Below are 20,826 nucleotides of genomic sequence, written 5' to 3'. Positions count from 1 at the left end.
CTGAAAACTACTGAAACACCAGCGTGACGGTCCACAGTGAAGTAAGTTTTACTGGACTGAGAGGGTGCCGACAAAGAAAAAAGCCCCTGCTCCAAAACAAATGTCTTTGAGCGAGACTGAAAGTTGCAGCTGCCCACATGGACAAGCCAAAAGTGTTCTTGAGAAAGATTTTGTGGTCGATACAAAGAGCCGTGTGGCCGCAACAAGCGGTACCTTTGGAGGAGTAAAGGTGAGGCTTTCAAAGCTAAGAACATACCACCTGTCAAGCATGTTGGTGGTAGCATCATACTCTGGGCTGTTTTCCTACCGGTACATTTCACAAAGTGCATGAAATTATGGAGGACTACTCTTCAACTTCACCTCAGATTGACAGCTAGATGGTTAAAACCTGGATAGTTAGGTTTTCCAACAGGATAATGATCCCAAACACAAAACAAAACTGGTTGTGGAAAGGATAAGGAGGCTAACATTAAGCTTTTGGAATGACCTTCCCAAAGCCTCAACCCGAGTCTGTGCTGGGAAACCAACTGATTTAAATGAACTCTACCAATTCTGCCAAGAATGTGGGTCAAAGATCAAGAAGCCAGAAGTGTATTGATGAATTCTCAAAAGTGACTGGTTGCCAAGGGATTTATAACAAAATATTAGTGGGGGTATGTATATATATTTTATTCTATATGTATACGTCTGACCCTGTGTGGATTAAAGAAAACCTAAAATAAATTCAAACTTGTGCAAGCATTCTTGTTTTTGAAAGTCATTAATGATGTTTTCTGTACAGTCACTCCACTCTGGAAAAGAAACACGTCAAAGAAATCATTAAAACCCAGAAATCATTACCATGACATTCATCCCCAAGATGAGTGGACATAAACTTTTGACAGCTGTATATTACTCCGCATATGGCACCACCTTGTGGACAATTCCAACATTGCATTAACCTGCCGACAATAAAAAAGGTCTAAGTTTGTCAACAGAAAACAAAAACTTGTTTTTCTGATAACTTTATTATTCAATGATTTTACACATGAGACAAAAAGGAGCAGCTGAAAACGTGCTAACAGGCATTTTTAGCAAACAGATTTTCACAGAGCATCAAAAAAGTGACAGGGTGAAATGAACAGATCCACATGGATACATCTTCAAACAGTAAAAATAACTTTACAGTAGGAGTGTTCACGTAGCCACGGGCCTTCTGGAGTTGAAAACCTTGATCCCATTTTGCATTGAAGACCGAGCGTATTTGGTCAGGAGGGCTCCGGTGGTCTGTTTCTCTCCACACAGATCTCTGGATGAGGAAATGGAGCGTTACACATTGTAATAAGCAAAAAATGGGACTCGGTTTACTCACAAGCTCTTTGTGTTTCTTTAATTAAAGCCCTTAATAATTTGTATGGATAACACTAACTGTATGTATGGTGTTATATCCTCCTCTGTCCATTTCTCTCGGAGTGTAAAAAGGTGGTTAAAGCGTTCCACCGTGTCCTCTGGGAGGTCCTCCACACGCAGCAGGCAGATGGTCTCTGGGCGGGAGGTGCGGTCCAACAGGGCAATGCCCTGGAAGATATACAATACAGACAACACCAGTCAGGAAACTAAGCTAAACTCTGGAAAGTAGCTTCTCAAACACAACGGGATACACACTGGCTTAAGAGAGAAACAGAGAAAAACTCAGTAAACTAAAGATATGTCTGGGGAATCCTATGGATAAGTGAATGCCAAGCCTGTGAGGATTTCCTTAATTAAAAACAATGAAAATGCCCAAATACACAGCTTATATTCTAACTCCCAACACTTTTCTCACTCTGAATACATCATAAAGGACAAAAGGTGTACAGGTTCACCTTTAGCTGGTCCAGTCTTGTACTCATGCCCTCTGGGACGCTCTGCTGCCAGACCTCCTGAAACTCCTTCAGGTTGAACTTGACAGCATTGTGCAGCAGCATCAGTGCGATACCCCAACAGACTTTGTCCTCATTTAGTGCATAAAACACTTCACCTGTATAGATAAAGGACACAAAACACATTTCATTACCAAGCAGCTGAGAATTGTGTGCAATCCTTCTAGTTTTGTGGTGCGAAGGTCAAATTTTCACCATTTTCAGTATAGCGTTTCCCATAGCAGTTCAAACAGTGCTCGATCATCTCTCTGTGAACAGAAAAGGAAACATCACTATGTAGCCATAAAATACAAGCTCAGAAAGTCACTATAGCCTCTTAAACTGTGTCACTTGGGTATGTTAAAAACAATCACTGCAACTTTACTCCATCTGCATCTTTATGTTACTATTTGTTGATCTCTGGAGGTGAAGATAAGGATCACAGACCTGGGCTCGAGTGGGGCCAGCTCATCTAAACTGGTCTGAAGGGGAACCCTGCTGAAGGCCCAAGACTCAGAGTCCACCAGCTGAGTCACATGACCAAGCAGCTTCATCTCATAGTCAAAGTCCAGAACGCGCCAGTATCCTGGAAGGAAAAAGGATGCTCTTGTTGAAGAGCTGGTAGCTATCTGTTTTGTCATGATGTTAAATAAAAATGACATCACTGTTTACCATCTATCTGACAGGCATGGATGGTCTCTAAGTGTGTCCTTATCTCCTCTTCACTGGCCTGAATCCTCTCCAGCAGATCCTGCATTGTGTACTGGGAACAGGGCAAACTGGTTACTAACAGCTACAGCAACATCAGCATCGACATGAAAAGATCTAACGGGGTGTATTCACCCTGTTCTCTGTATTCTCCTGCTGCCCTCCTAACGCAGGTCCTTCGTAAGGATTTTCCATTAAAAGCCTCTTTAGCTTCTTCAGTCTTGGTCGCTGTTTCCTCAGTTCCCAGTAGCTGTTACAAAACCCCCATATCTGCAACAGGAATCTATTTTTATGCACCGACTATAAGTTTGTGCTTGTCAGTCAAAGAAAGACACCCGTGTAGGTCCTACCTGAGCGTGCACAACATGAGAGCTGTCCTCGGTGTCGGTCAGCTGGTCTGGTGTTCTGCATCCAGGAAGAAACAGCAGCAGGTTGGATGTGTCAGCTATTTTTAGACTGTAGGTCTTGTCGTCGCTACAAACCACTGCATGTTCGTCTTTATCGCCCCGAATCACTAGACTGGCAAAGAGGGAAAAAAGTTAGTTATTAGTTATCACCAGGTAAACTTAACTTTCAAGTTTGCCTAGCTGGACCCATTTGCCTTTAATCTTCATGGACTAGATTAAACAAGTTGCTGGAAACATTTCTTTGTCCATGTTGGCATCATACAGTTGCTGCAGATTCGTCAGCTGCACATCCATAATAACAACCCCCCTGTTTTACCACATCCCAAAGGTGCTCTACTGGGTGGAGATGTGGTGACTGTGGATACAAGGAACCAGTTTGAGTTTTTGTATGTTATCCTGTTGGAAGCAGCCATCACGAGATGTGTACACTGATCACAAAAGGATCGATAGCCACAATATTCAGGTAGGCTGTGGCATTTAAACGATGGTCCTTTAGCACTAACGTGCGTCAAGAAAATATCTCTCCCTGTCTTACAAAACCACCACAAGTCTGAACTGTTTTCATGACAAATACTGACCCTACCATCTGAATGTGACAGCAGAAATTGAGAGTATTCAGACCAGGCAATGTTTTTCAACTCTGTTGTCCAATTTTGACCGGTCTGTGCGAAGTGTAGCCTCAGTTTCCTGTTCTTAGCTGACAGGGGTGACACCTGGTGTGGTGTTCTGCTGCTGTACTCCATCTGCTTCAGTGTTTGACCTGTTGTGCATTCAGAGATGCTTTTTCAGACCGTGGCTGTAACAAGTGGATATTTGAGTTACTGTTGCCTTCCTGCTAGCTTTAAGTGGTCATTCTCCTTTGTTCCCTGACATTAACAAGGGATTTCTCCCAGAAAAACAGCCACTCGTTGGATATTATCTCTCTTCAGGCCACTCTATTTAAATCTCAGTAGATCAGCGGTTTCTGAAATACTCAGACCAACCTGTCTGGCACCAACAACCAATGTTGAAAGTCACTTAAACCACCCTTCTTCCCCATTCTAAAACTCAATTTGAACTTCAGGAGGTTATCTTGACCATGTCTACATCCCTAAATGCACTGAGCTACTGCTATGAATAGATATTTGCGTTATATGTGCAGTTGAACAGGTATACCTAAAAAAGTGGTCAATTAGTTTATATTTACATATAGCTTCATGCACGTCCACCCTGCACTTCAGCTCTGATTTTCTGAAGCAGAAAATTGTAGTTCCTACACTTTCACTAATCAATCATTAAAACCTAAATCCACAATAACTTTGAAAGGTTGTTGACTTGTTCCCCAAACTAGCAGAGGAACATTTTCTTTGCTGTCAGTCTCTTCACGGGAATTTTCACTACAATCAGCTTTACCTTTGGCCAGCCTCGATGTGTTTGCAGAGTGTGTCGTCGAGCTCCATCAGGCAGTAGTCCGCAGATGAAACGTTTGGCCCAAAGGACAGACAGTGGATAGTTTTCTGTAAGTCCTCCTCTTTGAGTTTGGCGATCTGCAGAGTGGCCCGCACCTCCTCTAAAGTCCTCATTGTCAGTCAGACGGCAGGTTATATCAACAATAAATGGCCAACAATAACCAAAAGTTTTACAGAGGGAAACAAACCAAAGCAAACACTCCTTTTCTAATAACAAACAAGTCAAAGCAATTTGATCACTCTGCCAAAGAAGGGCCGTCAAATTTCCCCGCTCTCTCTTTCGCGAGAAGGAAGTGAGGTAACCACGTTAAGATGTCACGTAAAAATACCACCGGGTAGAAACTAAATACTACAGAATTATAATTGAAGCTAATTTTTAGCTAAACATCGAGCTATACTGTCAGTTAAAATATGTATAATCGTGAATATACAGTAGTGCCGGACACTACATGAGCTCACGATAAATATAGATTAATTTGGAACCTAGGAACCCTTAAAAATATCTTATTTCAACCGAACATAATTTCGTAGCGGACCGAAGCTCACGTTGGGGTCAACTATTTAGAGGATGCGCTAGTAGTTTAATCTAAAATGTCCAGTTTCTCCAGATCTGCACAGGTAATCTGAGACGCTGTGGGCTGCATTAGTTCCACCTTATGTTTGTATTTTTTGTTATTTAATGGTTGCGGTTGCTGGTAGCTAGCGTCGCTGAACGGCACTGACACTGTTACATGAGAGAAATTTTAACAGCTAGCTGTGAACGAGTGCACTGCCTCCAGTAGTTAAGAGGCTTTCTAAAAGAAATCGAAGGTCTTATTGTCCATTTACTATAACTCTAACCTTCAGTTAGTGAAATGTACCACTTAAAACGTCTAGTCTTTGACTTAACGTCGTTTCTCATATGGTTTTATCCTAGAGAGTTGCTATACTGCTATTTTGATGCTAGCTGTTTGAAACAGTTCTTCTACAGACTCTTAAGTTTTGTCTTAATATGAGATTTAATCCTCGCCACCATTTCTATCTTACTTGGTTCTGTAGTAAGAAGTAAGAAATACTTAAAATAATTTAAACACATGATCTAGTGTTTAAAAAAATGATGATCATTTGCCACCTGTATTTACCAGAAAATGCATTTCACCTGTTCTAAATGATTTATTGATCTATATTTTATCTCATGAAAGATGTCTTGTCATTTTGAACCAGAAAGAGTATTTCTGTAACCAGGTAGAAGCTGCTCAGTGACAAATGTTACAAATGTCTTGTTGTGACACCAGTTCTATAAATATATTTTAACTGGGAGAAAGGATTGGGTTGATTATAACGTAGACATTAAAAAATATATACAAACACTGGCAATAACTTTTTACCCTGAGGTTTACAAGATGGTAGCGAGACTTTGTTATGATGTATGGTTTTGAGTTTTGATGCTGAAAGTTTTGCTTGGAGTGACCAGGATAGCTAAGATTAGAAATGAGGGACCAGTCAGGTTAAGTGTTTTGGAGAAAAAGATCAGAAGAAACCAGTTTTCTCTCTTAGCAGCTGACTAATTGCTGAAAGGTTAGGATATTAAAATTGTCTACAAGGAAGAGTAAACATTTTGCCAACTATAGTTTGAAGGGACAGTTTGGCATGTCCATTATTTTAAGCTGCCCATCTTTACAATTTTGGAGCTTGGAAAATTAACAGGCCTTCTTTGGTTTCTGATGCTGAGATGTCTCAGCTTGTTAGCATATGTAATTTAAGTTTTTCTCCTTGACTTCGTTCAGCAATGGGCGACCTTTGCCCGTTCCTGGTTCCTGATTGATGCCAGGATGCAGCCGCCTGGGAAGATTGCAACTATGTGTTCTATTAGATTACAGGGGAAACACAAACCTATCTACCATGCTCTGAGTGAGTAGGAACTCCATCTCACACTCACCAGACAGTCATGAACAAATTCTCACTGTAACTCACTTTAACTGTTTCATTGTGTATATATGAGGTATTGTTTTTAAACCACAACAAACCCTTAGTTTAAGCATGTTGTGGTACAGCACTGCAGAGGTAAAAGCTGAAGCAGCACTTGAAGTAAAAAGGAGAACTTTATTTCTTACTGGCCTTCATCCCACCCATTGTTCTTCAGTGGTGTTAATTGCAGTTAGAGCTGGGCGATATGAGATTTTTTCATATCACGATATGTTTTTTTCATTTCAGGCGATAACGATATCTATCACGATATAAGCCAAATAACTATATTTGTAAGATTTAAATGTGCCGTTGCTCACAAGTAAAATGTGAAATAATCAGCAGCTTGTTTTTATTTAAATATTTATTTCCCATAATAAGTTCAACAGGGTAGATGTACTTAAGGAACATGAGACTTTTTCAGATAGATAAAGGCAAATATTGCAAACTACACAAAAGGCAGCCGCTAAAGCGTTTAAGTTTCAAAATAGAACAAACGAAACAGACTAAATTGTCAATTCCACTTAGAAACAAAATATTAATTCTAAAAATAAATCTTAGTTTGTTTTACAGAAGAACAGACAAAACTGACTAACCTTTGTCAATATCAAATAAACTGAGAACTAAAAGGAAATTCTCAATCTCTCCTTGTTGTATAGCTGAGCTTTTCAAACAGTTTTAACAGTTACTTTAGTCTCACAAAAGCCGAATGACGAATTAGCGCTTCCAGTCAGAGACTGAGGCTACGTCCACACGTACACGGGTATTTTTGAAAACGGAGATTTTCCGTTTTCGTTTTAAAAACAATCCCGTCCACACATAAAGGCAGAAATGAAGGAAAACGCTGCTATGAACATGCCAAAGCAGCAGGTGGCGCTAGATTCCTAACCGTGCAGAAATGTTGGCCAATCAGAAGTCTAGAATCCTCGGTGGGAAAAAGTAAACAAAGCTGGGGCATAGAAGCAGAACCGAGTCGTATGTGTGGACGGACAGTAACTGTGTGTATATGTAAGCATTTAAACACTGCAGAGAGTAGAATTAACAGTAACAGTATTGTAGAAATTCATTTCACCGAAACAATAACGTGGCGCACAGTGTGACGCATGCACCAGTTTATTGTATTTCCAGACTTGCTTTCGGCACAATTTACAGTGCACGCTACTCTGTTTTTTGTCAGACTTGAAATAGCCGAAATACCTTCAAACTACGGAACTTCTATGGCTCTTCCGTTCGACAATCTCTCCGGCATTGGAACCATCATCTGTTTTCTCTTCGGTCACGCTCGGTTGATTTTTCTAGTTGGCACACTCATTTCCTCCATTACCCGCTGGCTGCTTCCCAAACAAACACACGTGCGGCTTGGCACTTGTGCTGTACGTAACAAGTCACGCGACGTGACGCTGCGGCTGTGATTGGTTCGGCTCTGCGCTACTTAATTTGGATTGGCTGACCTTGAGCGGCGAGGTCTATCGTGATAGCTTAATTTCTCTATCGAGTAAAAGTTATATCGCGATACATATCGTTATCGTTCTATCGCCCAGCTCTAATTGCAGTCATTGTACAAATGTACCCTTTATAAGGTTGGGGAAACCTGCAGTCAGCTGAGACTGAAGAAGTCACCTGGATGAGTGATGAAACATTTCTACCACTGAAAACACTACATCCAGTTAAACAGAATCAATTTTTGGGATTTCCTCGTCTGGATTATGACATTATGACAGAAACATCTACTTTTATATAGAACTGCCACATGGTGGCAGCAGAGGACAAGCTTTAAAAATGTTTTTCCCTTCCTTCTCAGTTATACTTTGGAATAACAATATGTTTTAGTAAAGCTAAGCCTTAGTCTCACAAGGTAGCTTCTGCTCTTAGTAGTGGCGTCATTGGTAGAGCAGCTATATGTGCTAGTCTTCCTCTCTTTAAAACAGAATAATGTGGCTTTTTAATCATGCATTGAGCCTGAAAACAAACCTTTTGAACATCTTCACAGGTGACTGTGGTGACCATGTGGTGGTGATAAACAGCAAACACATAGCTTTCTCTGGGAACAAATGGGAACAGAAAGTCTACTCATCACACACGGGGTAAGTGTATAGTGCCATCTGTCATGATTTTAATTTCATGTTTCCAGTTCAAAGCAGGACAAAGCGAGGCCTACATAAAGCTTTGTTTAGTCTGCTGCCAACAGTGATGTAAATGAGGTTTTTTGGGTCACTGAACAGTAGAGCTGGGCGATATAAGATTTTTTCATATCACGATATGTTTTTTTCATTTCAGGCGATAACGATATCTATCACGATATAAGCCAAATAACTATATTTGTAAGATTTAAATGTGCCGTTGCTCACAAGTAAAATGTGAAATAATCAGCAGCTTGTTTTTATTTAAATATTTATTTCCCATAATAAGTTCAACAGGGTAGATGTACTTAAGGAACATGAGACTTTTTCAGATAAATAAAGGCAAATATTGCAAACTATACAAAAGGCAGCCGCTAAAGCGTTTAAGTTTCAAAATAGAACAAACGAAACAGACTAAATTGTCAATTCCACTTAGAAACAAAATATTAATTCTAAAAATAAATCTTAGTTTGTTTTACAGAAGAACAGACAAAACTGACTAACTTTTGTCAATATCAAATAAACTGAGAACTAAAAGGAAATTCTCAATCTCTCCTTGTTGTATAGCTGAGCTTTTCAAACAGTTTTAACAGTTACTTTAGTCTGACAAAAGCCGAATGACGAATTAGCGCTTCCAGTCAGAGACTGAGGCTACGTCCACACGTACACGGGTATTTTTGAAAACGGAGATTTTCCGTTTTGGTTTTAAAAAATAATCCCGTCCACACATAAAGGCAGAAATGAAGGAAAACGCTGCTATGAACATGCCAAAGCAGCAGGTGGCGCTAGATTCCTAACCGTGCAGAAATGTTGGCCAATCAGAAGTCTAGAAGCCTCGGTGGGAAAAAGTAAACAAAGCTGGGGCATAGAAGCAGAACCGAGTCGTATGTGTGGAGGGACAGTAACTGTGTGTATATGTAAGCATTTAAACACTGCAGAGAGTAGAATTAACAGTAACAGTATTGTAGAAATTCATTTCACCGAAACAATAACGTGGCGCACAGTGTGACGTCAAAAAATGCGCACACCTTTGACGCTGCGTTTTCTCCGTTTTTCTAGTCCACACGTAAATGCAAAAACGGAGTTTTCAAAAATCTTCGTTTTCAGTGACCAAAAACGCCGTTTACGTGTGGACGAAAGGTGCAAACGCATAGAAAAATCTGCGTTTTCAAAAATACCCGGGTACGTGTGGACGTAGCGCATGCACCAGTTTATTGTATTTCCAGACTTGCTTTCGGCACAATTTACAGTGCACGCTACTCTGTTTTTTGTCAGACTTGAAATAGTCGAAATACCTTCACACTACGGAACTTCTATGGCTCTTCCGTTCGACAATCTCTCCGGCATTGGAACCATCATCTGTTTTCTCTTCGGTCACGCTCGGTTGATTTTTCTAGTCAGCACACTCATTTCCTCCATTACCCGGGCGGTACGGTGGCTGGCTGCTTCCCAAACAAATACACATGTGCGGCTTGGCACTTGTGCTGTACGTAACAAGTCACGCGACGTGACGCTGCGGCTGTGATTGGTTCGGCTCTGCGCTACGTAATTTGGATTGGCTGGGGTTTTTTTTAAGAGGACAAGAGCGGCGAGGTCTATCGCAATAGTTTAATTTTTCTATCGAGAAAAAGTTATATCGCGATACATATCGTTATCGTTCTATCGCCCAGCTCTACTGAACAGCAGAAATACTCGTTTATGTCTGATTTGACGTCTTTGCTGTGTAAGCTCAGTCTGAAAAGTTAAATCAGAATTTTCAAGTTTCTTCCTGCAACATTTTTCTGGCAGTTGTATGAACAGAAATCCTCAGATTTAGAATATACTGCGTTTCATTCCCTCCTCTTCTGACTCAAAGTCTGCATCCACACACGCCTCCTAATGAGAGCAGCAGCCACTGCTTCACAAAACGTTATAATTAAAAATTACCTCTGGATTTTCAGTGAGCCTGCTGGCTTTCACATGAACATATAAATACTACAGTAAATGTTGCCTTCAGCATGTGTATTTCTGTAAAATGGATAGCATGATGTTGGGCAATTTGAAAAAATAATCCGAACTGGTAACTAAAAAAGCATCATCAGAGCAATAAATGCCAATTTCAGTTCATGAAATAAAATTGGACTGGCAGAGATTTGTCGTAATTTATTCATTTTCTTTTAAAGGTACCCTGGTGGATTCAAACAAGTCACAGCTGCTCAGCTCCATCATAAGGACCCAAAAGCTGTAAGTGCTGCTGGCTTCTGTTCTCCTCTTTGTGTTGTTTAGAGTGAATTTTAAACCTTAGCTCACACCAAGAATTTGATTATATTGTAGGTATGATTAATTAAACCACACAGAGATAAGTGTGCCACATGCTCTGCAGTGGAGGTGCTTCCTGGTTTGACACTCATCCCTTTCCTCGTATGTGCTGCTCATGCATATTAATATAAAGTGCTGAGGAGTGGGATTAAGCAGCAGTGGATTTGTGCTGGTTGATGGAGGTATTTTGATATTTTCTGAAACTCAGACCAAGAATGTCAGTTTAAGGATAATTCTTGGGATTTTGGTTGTGATGCATATTTATGATTTCAAGGTAATGAACTCTTCTCCTGTGTAGAAAGAAGAGTAGAGCCCAGTGTGGCAGCTTTTTTACATAATATTTTACATGAATCCATGATTATTCCAGGCAAACTTACTGTGACCTGCATACTGTATTTAACAAATGATGCAAACTCCTGTGTTACTTAGCAGCGACTCAAAAAACAGGAACAACAACAGAACAGGAGCTGAAGGATAACTCTAGTGAGGGTCATTGATTCTTTTTATTGAATCAGTCCTGACACAAGCATGTACTCTGGTGTCACGTCATTATAATCAAAATGGGCACTGTAGTTGGTTGGTAGTGAGGTGCGGATCGATCCTGAAATATCGATTCCTCCGATACCAATCATTTATGTTCTAGAATCGATTCTCACATTAAAATATCGATATTTTAGTAATTTAGAGTAAATTTGTAGTTTATCATTAACAGCAACACAGTGGAAAGAAACTATAACATTCGGATTGCCTACATTCAAAGGAACTACTTCCTCTTCCGCCTTTCATAGTCATGTGCGAAATACGGCTGTATAAATGTCTCGCAGCCCCTTGGCGTGCGCACTCACAACAATGGCTGAGCGTAATTGTGCGGATGTATTTGACCTCCACAAACAGCTGAGCCGTGGTTTGCAATGAATGTGGCAAAAAAAGTGAGGTGTTGTGGCCATACTTGCCAACCTTGAGACCTCAGAATTAGGGAGACATTCAAAAGGGCTGTTTGGGCGGATAAATATATTTTACAGGGTTTATTTATCGGATAAAATACGTTAAATGTCACCGTTATTATTGGCCGGCCCGGAAACAGCGGGGGTGTCCAAATTCAGAGGCTGCTTCCACCTGAGGACCGGCCTTCGCGGTCTAAAGAAAGCCGGGTAGTACGTCACGAGCTCCCTCGGTGGAGTGAAACTGCCGTCTGCTCCTTGCTGTCCTAAAATATAACCGGACACTGACGTAAACTCTTCTGTTTAATCAGTTTTCTGTTTGACGTTTATTCAGCTGTGTGAAAACCCCGGAGGAACCCTCCCGAGGGAATAATAAAGTTTAATTTAATTTAATCTAATCTAATAACTTTAATCTCAGCCAAACCGATTTACTCACGAACAAATAAAACACTGAAAAAGCCAAACAAGAACATTTTTAAGTTATCAAAGTGACTTGTACATCATGTTTAACCCGAGTGGTGAAAGACCGCGGGGGTTTGAAGACGATGTGTCGGTCGGCTCAGATATTTGAAGTTTACACAGCTACATTCTCACCTGAAAATATGTTAAAAGTTTTTTTGCGACCCAGAAAGAGAAATAAGAGTGATATTAAAACTAAGTTGCTGCCGTCATTGTTGGAAACTGGAATTGGCTGGGCCGCGCTATGAATTCTGCGATATGGTTTTTCAACTTTGTTGTCCGGGTGGAAAATCTGGAGAAAGGTGGGATTCTCCCGGAAAAATCGGGAGGGTTGGCATGTATGGTTGTGGCAACATCACTAACCTTGTCAAACACCTCAGAGTAAATCATATCACAAAATATGACGAGCGTATGTTGAGGCGAACTGAAGAGGAGGAGAGGGACAGGTGCTGCTAGGGTGAGAGTCTCTCACGGAGTCCTTTAGTCCTCCAGGCAGGCAAGGTGTTCAAATAGCACACAACTTTAGTTTTTTTATTTCTATATGATGAACTCTGCATTATTAAGTGATAAGAACAAGTAATCTGATGTCCTGTAATCATTATGACGCTATAATTTGAGATACAATAAATAAAATCCGTTTTGTACAAAGTATCGGTATCGGATCAGTATCGTCGATACCACCCTGAATATTACTTGGTATCGGATCGGAAAGGAAATCAGTGGTATCGCACATCACTATTGGTTGGTGCTGCAGGCTCCGGCTCCTCCAGTGTGCAAGATACTGAACCCCAAGTTACCCCCAATGCATCCGCTGGAGAGTCCATGTGTGACAGATAAAAGCTCTAAAGTATAAAAAGTGTGTGTGTGTGTGTGTGTGTGAGGCTCGTAGGAGAAAGGGCTACGAGTGCACAAATAAAATGTAAACGGGCTGATTCTTTTCTCATTTACACACTGAAAATAAAAGATACATTCAGCTGCTCCCTTATTCATCTGGGACACTTACTAGAAAACCAGATGTGTATTATTCTGCACCGCTACACAGTCCCTGAACACCTCAATACTTCTGGTTAGAGGTGATTAGAAAATAACAGCATCCAGCTGTTTTAGGAAGTTTTTTTTAACCCTTGAAAAAAATGTTTTTGAAAAGAAATGATGAGAAAGTGATGAATGAACTCGAGGCACACAGAGACAGGGTGAAGATATAAATGAATAAATATGAATATAAGGGAAAGAAAATCTCCACAGATCCTCATTCAAACGTTACAAAAATGACAGAGACATCAGTGGGCGAAAAGAAGTGCACATAATCGTAACTCAAGTACTTGCCTCACTATAGTCAGTCCCATATTTACAGCATTTTCTGTTTCATTAAATATTAAATCCATTAAGTATTGGAGAATATCTATCATGATTTTTTTCCCCCAGACATCTATTAAACATTTTTTTTTAATTTTAAATGTATAAAAGTGAGTTTTGCATGTTAAGGCCTCGCCTGAAGCTGTGTGAAGGATAAGCATGCCTCTGCAGTGGTGCACTCAGTAAGAGTTTTTTGTTTTTTTGCAGAAGTTGTGGGTTTGTAGACTTTTTTCCCATATGCAGCTAGTGTGCTAAAAGTACACCGTAAAATTGCTCCTGACATGCGGGAATGACTCGATGTAGGTGCATGACCTGCACTGGTCTCCAGTCTGAAGTGCACTAAACCAGAAGAGACATGCACTAAGCTGCTGGTTTCAGGCCAGTCAGCGACCACAGACGTGCATCCTGAAGGTGATTTAGTTGATGTGACATTTGAAGGGTTGGCGTGCGAAGAGGAAGAAATAGATTTGGATACATAAATGATTTGTCAGCACTGCGTCTGTCCAACATCTCTCTCAATCCAGTAACTTCATCCAAGTTGTGTAACCTGCTTCGCATTGAGGAACAATTTAGAAGAAAATATAAGAAAAACAGAAAATTTGTTGCTATAAACACAGACTTTTGAAAATATTTTTATGTCAATATTTTCATTGTCCTTCTCCTCTCCAGATCGTAAGGTTAGCAGTTTACGGCATGCTGCCTCGGAACCTGCACCGGCGCACCATGATGCAGCGATTACACATCTTTCCTGAAGACGTAAGCCCTGTTTCACATCATCTCACTAATGAAAGACAGTCAGGGTACATTAAGAGAATGAGTGCATGGCTGTGAGGTTAAGGTTTTTTACTAAATCTGGTTGTTGTTGTCCTCTTGTCAGAAGCGCTAGTCTCTCTCCCTTTTGTCTAAAGCTTTACTTATCAGCAGTTCTGGTCGGCAAGGTGGTGCAGTGGTTAGCACTGTTGGCTCACAGCAAGAAGGTTCTAAGTTCGGCTCCATCATCTGGCTGGGGTCTTTCTGTGTGGCGTTTGCATGTTCTCCCCGTGTCTACATGAGTTCTCTCCGGGTACTCCAGCTTCCTCCCATAGTCCAAACACATGCAGTTAGTGGGGTTAGGCTAATTAGTGATTCTAAATTGCCCTTAGATGTGGATGTGAGTGTGAATGGTTGTCTGTCTCAATTTGTTAGCCCTGTGACAGACTAGCAACCTGTTCAGGGTGTACCCCGTCTCTTTTCCTATGACAAGGATAAGCGGTAGAGGATGGATGGATTGTCAGCAGCTCTATATTTACGATGCGTCACCAAGAATATTGAGGAACCAGAGTTGTCTCGTGACTCTGCACTTCATCTCATGAATCTTTAAGGCCATTGTTTCACTTTCTGCTGATGCCCTAAGAAGAACAAATCACAGAAAAGGGCGAGGACTCATGAAGATGAGCTCTTTTTAGACATTTAGACATGACATCACCGACTTCATCACTGTGTTAAAGTCATTCAGACTTATTGTAGTTTGACTTTAATAAGCATCAACTCTGGGGAAGTGTTTAGGCTTTTGTAACTGCAGTTTTGTGTGTCACTTGGTGCTAAACTGCCTCCACTCATAGGGGAGCTTGTTTGGCTTTATTTAGACTAGTTTGCTTTAATTTTATTATTTTATTTTATTATTCAATTTAACCACCTCAAGGTGCTTTATATCATAAGAGAGACAATACAATAAGAGAGAAAATATCCCAACAATGTCCTACAAGCATGCACTTGGTGACAGTGGGAAGGAAAAACTCCCTTCTAACAAGAAGAAACCTCTGGCAGAGCCAGGCTCAGGGAGGGGGCCGCGACTACATTAGTGTAAATTCTTGCGCCATGTTAAAGGTGATATGTCTATTTATTTGGGTCTGATGTGGTAACTTTACTGTTGCAGCTGTTACTTAAAAGTAACTAGGGTACTTAAATGCCGTCAGATTAACCCAAAGTGTGTACCTGAAAGCATATGTAACTGGCCATTTGTTCAAGAGACCCTTAGGTGGTAGTGTACACCAAAACAGTATAAAATGAGGAAATATTAAAGTTTACAGGGCGGCCAGTAAACACACCTCCAATGAATGCTAATACTGGGATTATGTAAATAGGGACGCGTAAATAAACGAGTGACTGTCGATGTCAGTGAAGTATTGTTTTCTGCCTACTGTGGAAAATGACATCTTATTGGCTGCCAAAAGTCATTAAATGCAGCTGAGGCTGAATGTAAATAATGCGTCCAATCGGTTATCAGAGTTGACAAACTGTCCCGTCTCAGTCGTTGATTTAAAGCGGAGCAGATGCGTCGTATCATCGCCGCAGTGAATTATGCCTCGCGTGCATTTTTGGCACTTGAGAGCATATTGATTGGTTTCAAATTACACTGGCTAGAGCCAGCGTCACACATCACAGCCTCTGGAATGAATTTAACATAAAAAGTGCTTGATGGGCTGTTAACTGACACACAGCGGATTGTAATTACTATCATGGTGGGAGTGCCATCATCAGGTATTTTGATTTGTAATACTGTGAATAAATGTGTCCATATACAGAGGAACGACTGATTACCTGACTTTGGTCCTAACAGCAGAATCTAAGTAGTACTTAGAGATGGCGTTTCTAAGCCTGAGGCATTTCACAACAGTTTAGGCAGTGTTTCTATTGAACATTTGGTGTTTTTTGATTATTTATTTTTCTTTTCCTCCGTGTTATTCCCAGCTTAAAACCTCCTCCAGGCCTTTGAATAAGGCACCATTTGTAACACACAGTCTCCTTATTTGTGTCAGTTGCTATAAATTCTTTCCTCTCTCCCATTTCCTCCCTTTTCTCTTTGAATTTTTGTGTCTTGGATCAAATGCCTTTAATGTTTCCTTCATCCACCTCTCTCCAGGAGCTGCCATATGACATTCAAGCCAACCTGACAGAGGAGCTGCCTCAGCCCAGAGAAATACCGAAGAAGCTCAGCGAGTACACTCGGGAGGAAATCGATGCCTTCCCCAGGCTGTGGACACCGTATGTAGAAGTGTAACTCTCAATTAATATCCAAAAAGAAGCCCAAACTCCCATCAGTGTTGATTTTGACAGCAAATTCTGATTTAGTTTTAGTCATAATTTAGGGATTTAAATGCTTTTAGTCAACTAAATAACATAAGATTACATCAGAGTAAATCTAAAGTTAATTCAGACGATTAAAAGAAAGCGTTTGTCGTATTTTTACCGGTAAGAGTTTCTCAGTGTCTTATTTTCCTTTTCTACTCTGATCTTTCTGCCAAGTGTTGAAATTTTCTCTCGTTTTCATGAGAAACGGAGGATGGGCGCTGGTTTTACCAGATCAAATGTGCCCGTCTAACCTTACCGCACAAGATTACTTCTGATTGGATCACCTCCAAACTCGTCCCGCCGTTCTACACAACTTTAATTAGTTCTTATCATGCCATCTCTCCAAAATATTTTCATCTCGTTTTTATTCGGGATTAAAGTATCAGTACATTCATCACATTTCATCGTAGTGTTGTCACATTTTCGTTAAGGGGGGGGCGAGAAAGGTTGTTGATGAAAATTATTGGCCAATGAAATTATCACAGTCTCCCATTTTGCTGCATTTATACTGAAGAAATTGAAACATTCATGGTGACGCGTCACACTCAGTCTTGTGTTGATGAGGATGGTCCAGAAGGGGGTGATGTTGAACTGTGTACCATCTCACAGTCCCTCTCTCTATGCCAGCCTACTCTGTTTTATCTTAAAAAAAAAATAGCAGTGCAAAGCTTTAAATTAAGCATTTAAAATGAGAAACAGACGACTTATGAACTTGTGTGTGTGCTGGCACAATCTTCAGATATTTAAAAGACGGGAAGGTTTTGACCCAGGTTTGCCTTCTTCTGCTTTGACGCAGTCCTGTAATGTTTTCATGGTCTTACTAAGCAACACGCACACAAATGGATCTAATTCAAATGTATGACAGCTCCTTTTTTTGTGGCCATTGTGACATGACAGTTTCTCCTCAAGCAGGAAAAAAAAGTGCAACATTTTTCATCGTAACTACAAACACATGTAGCTGCCGTGCGAATGATTGTCAGCCAACTTAGAGCTGTCATTATGTGACGCGATGCACAAAGAACTGAAGTGCTGAACCACTAAGGAGCTGGCTCCTGTGTGCACTACTACATGAAAATAGGAGTAGTTGTCCCCAAGCTGACTTTTTTTTCTTTTTTAAGTTGATGCAAGTTGGCTTCATTGTGAGCTCGATCGAAAAGCTGTAAAAAAGTAGGACACTGTACATCGTAACGAGGAGCCAAACCTCAAAAACAGAGCAGGACGGTTCTCTCAGATGCACACTGGGAAAATCAGCTGTATTCCCTCACTTCCTGAGCGCTTGGATACACAAGTTTTCTCTGAAGGATGTGTGAGAGAGCATCTGTTACTCGGCCTAATCATATTCATAGCTTTTCTGAGTCAAGTATTTTCTGGTTGGAGATTAGACTGGCATTGTGACCCGCGGTTTGCCGGCATGATAATATCGTGCCGTTCTCCCCGGCCTCAGCCGCAGTAAACATCGTTCTGACAGGTTAACGAAGAGCGTTCTTGCTTCACCTGCTCAGCAGTAGCCTTTGCATCCGTTCATCCATCAATCCATCCGTTCACCCGCGGCCCAGCTGCTTCTGAGTCAGGGTCACTGCTCTTCACCCACCGGACATGCTCAGCACCCAGGACCTCTGATGGTCTTTCTTGTACCCAGTCTGAGGTGCTTAATTCGAAAGCTTGGATTTTGTTTCTCCAGGTTGTTGTAAACATTTTAGACAGCAGCTAAATCAGGATTTAACAAATGTATTGTTGTTATTGGCAAATCCAAACCCTGCTTTCCTGCCATCGTACTTTCTCTATGTAAAAACCCCCATAAACACATGAATCTATTTCTGCAGCTAGGTTTCCTTTGTGGTTTTCAGATGCTGGATGCCTCTGTGATGTCCCACTTCAATAAATGTTAATGGGATTTTGTTAACAGGATTCGGTGCATGTTAACAATTACACTGAGCAAAATGGCAAAATTCGTCATGTTCTTCCTCCTTTTTATGTGGTGTGATCTTTTGGAGCAAAACTGACATTGTTTTGTTGGAAATAATGCTGATGTTTTTTGTTTGCGGTGCTGCACACACCACAAGCAAAACACCATTGATCTCCTCTGTGTCGACACAGAAATCTCAGACTCTCAGAATCAAAACCAAATCTGCTTCACAACAGTCAAAGGAACAATTTAGCTCGTATGATCCTAACGTTTTGCACATTTGAACTAAACTAATATCAGTTTTTAGAATCAGTGTTTTCACCCCTCTGTATACATATTTTCCTACTTGAGTAGGAAAATATTAGTAAAGGTTTTGCATGCAGGTTAAAGATGATCGTTTGAATTGAGTGTGTTGGAGCAGGGAACCCCTGAAAAACCTAAAATGAGCATTCGAGTGATCAGAGTTTAGAAGCACTGCTAGTGTTATGTGGTCTAACTGTACTTTTCTGAGGCAGCAAACCAAAAATGCTAGTAAATAAACGAAACCACCAAGTAGATGTATTCAAACAATATAGTTATTTAGGGGTACATGAGAATAGTGTCAGCATTTGCAGGGACTGGCTCATGCAGATTTGGTTCCTAAAAGGATAGCTCCACCCCCAGGTCGAAGGTCAGGCCCTCTTCTGCTCCTCGTCCTATTGAACAGTGATGACGCAGGACGTGTTGTTAAGTAGAAAAATGCATACATTAAATTTTTAAGGTACAGTGGTGCCACACAGGGTCAATAGTTTTATTTGTGTTCTCTGACATTAGTTTTCACTCTGTGTATATGCCTTGTGCAGATATGTACAGCATGTCGGTGCTGCGTTCACCACTGCTGTCAGAGTGTGTGCCTGTGCGAGGTGATAAATGAGCTACTTCTTATTGTTTACTGCTTCAATCTCCTCAGCCAATCAGTCTGTGTGCTGAGGCTGGTCGCTGTGTGGCCATCAAGGTCAAACTAATCCTGGTTGATTTAAGAGATAGGCCTCAGTCTAGTTAATATTCGCTCACACGCTGGCTCAGTCATTTTACTGATCGTGTGAGTGTGTCAGGGGAGATGGGGTTAAGGTCATCCAGGGCGATTCAATCGTTCCCCTTTATTAAACACACTGTTAATATTCTCTCAGAAAAACCTTGGAGCCCAGGCGAGAGATTATTATTGAATGTAAGCTCCCTGTCCACCCCTGTACAACACACACGCACACAGTCAACACACAAACAAGTGCTCAGACACAGAAAACCGACAGCATACGGGTGTAGCTGATAGCAGAGCTATTACATTTGATAACAACATTTTTTCTACTTTGTATCAAAACCAATACAGCACGCTCTGATAATATCTGTCTGCTGCAAACTCTGCTTGAAATTAAAGCGGAAAAACCGAAAACAACGACACAGTCTCTGAAGTCATTTTGAAAAAAGGGGCGGGGGGAAAAAAGAGATAAGATCTGCCCACTCTCTCATCTGTCCCATTCTATCCATGTTTTTCCTTGTAATCGGTCCTTTCCCCACCCTTCATACTAATGCGTTGTTGTATTTTTTCCACAGACCTGAAGACTACAAGATGAAATGAAGGCTGCCCAATGAGACCGAGAAATGGAGGGGGAAAAAAAGGTCTTATATCAACACAACACTGAAAGCAGCACCATCCTCTGCTATTGATTTGTGTAAATTTAGCCCGCAGTTTATGCCTGCAGAACTGGCATCAAAGCTCGACAGCACTTAACATAACATAGATGCCAAGAACATCAACATTATCCTACCAGGGGAACCTCTCTGTCGCTCCTGTCGGCTCCAGCGCGACCGCGGTGGGCCTGAATTATCCAATGACAGCTTGAGATTTGACCATGTGGCTCAGCTGTGAGAAAAATCAGATTCTGTGGGTGATTCTGATTACACACCATGAAATGATCCGATCTGGTCCATTAAAAGTGACATCTGTTAGAGCTGATCCTGCCTTTAAAGGCTCGTGGATGCACAGTGAAACCAGTTAATGTGTAACTATATGAGAATCCCAAAATGTTAACTTGATCACACAGCTGCTTTTTTGTTTTTGGTTATTAAGTTTCCATCGATAAATCTGTTCCCCTTTTAAGTGAATTGTAAAAAGGCTAATAAAGAGTTTAACGAACCTCTTCTTGTCGAATGTTGTTTTTACAAAAGTGTTGTAAACTCTGGGTTTTTGACCCTTTTGCGCTGTTAAACA

At 40.9% G+C, this 20,826-nt stretch overlaps 2 protein-coding genes across 2 annotated transcripts; one reads left to right on the top strand and one right to left on the bottom strand.

Annotated features, from left to right (window-relative positions):
• Positions 1-985: 985 nt before the first annotated feature.
• Positions 986-4,843, bottom strand: dscc1 (DNA replication and sister chromatid cohesion 1). The gene is made up of 9 exons (XM_082550816.1): positions 4,388-4,843; positions 2,939-3,107; positions 2,724-2,858; positions 2,553-2,643; positions 2,328-2,466; positions 2,097-2,149; positions 1,845-1,999; positions 1,409-1,557; positions 986-1,288 (listed from the first exon to the last, which is right to left on the bottom strand). Exons 1-9 carry the CDS (start codon positions 4,555-4,557, stop codon positions 1,177-1,179), a joined length of 1,173 nt encoding a protein of 390 aa, XP_082406942.1. The 5' UTR covers positions 4,558-4,843; the 3' UTR covers positions 986-1,176.
• A 104-nt stretch (positions 4,844-4,947) lies between these two features.
• mrpl13 (mitochondrial ribosomal protein L13) lies at positions 4,948-20,751 on the top strand. Its single transcript, XM_082550817.1, has 7 exons — positions 4,948-5,061; positions 6,210-6,333; positions 8,378-8,471; positions 10,670-10,730; positions 14,231-14,317; positions 16,464-16,585; positions 20,169-20,751. The coding sequence occupies exons 1-7, from the start codon at positions 5,035-5,037 to the stop codon at positions 20,191-20,193; spliced, it is 540 nt and encodes a 179-aa protein (XP_082406943.1). The 5' UTR covers positions 4,948-5,034; the 3' UTR covers positions 20,194-20,751.
• Positions 20,752-20,826: the final 75 nt, after the last annotated feature.

This window comes from Aulonocara stuartgranti (assembly GCF_965226115.1).
Source record: "Aulonocara stuartgranti genome assembly, chromosome: 11".
NCBI lineage: Eukaryota > Metazoa > Chordata > Actinopteri > Cichliformes > Cichlidae > Aulonocara > Aulonocara stuartgranti.
The sequence above is the reverse complement of the archived record's forward strand: the minus strand, read 5'-3'. Positions and strand labels throughout refer to the sequence as shown.

Coding starts and splice junctions, on each gene's coding strand:
- dscc1 (XM_082550816.1), bottom strand. CDS start 4,557: ATGAGGACTTTAGAGGAGGTGCGGGCCACTCTGCAGATCGCCAAACTC. Junction 2,000..2,096: donor GAAACGCTATACTGAAAATG/GTGAAAATTTGA, acceptor TTATCTATACAG/GTGAAGTGTTTTATGCACTA. Junction 1,289..1,408: donor GATATAACACCATACATACA/GTTAGTGTTATC, acceptor TTCCTCATCCAG/AGATCTGTGTGGAGAGAAAC.
- mrpl13 (XM_082550817.1), top strand. CDS start 5,035: ATGTCCAGTTTCTCCAGATCTGCACAG. Junction 5,062..6,209: donor GTTTCTCCAGATCTGCACAG/GTAATCTGAGAC, acceptor GACTTCGTTCAG/CAATGGGCGACCTTTGCCCG. Junction 8,472..10,669: donor GTCTACTCATCACACACGGG/GTAAGTGTATAG, acceptor TTTCTTTTAAAG/GTACCCTGGTGGATTCAAAC.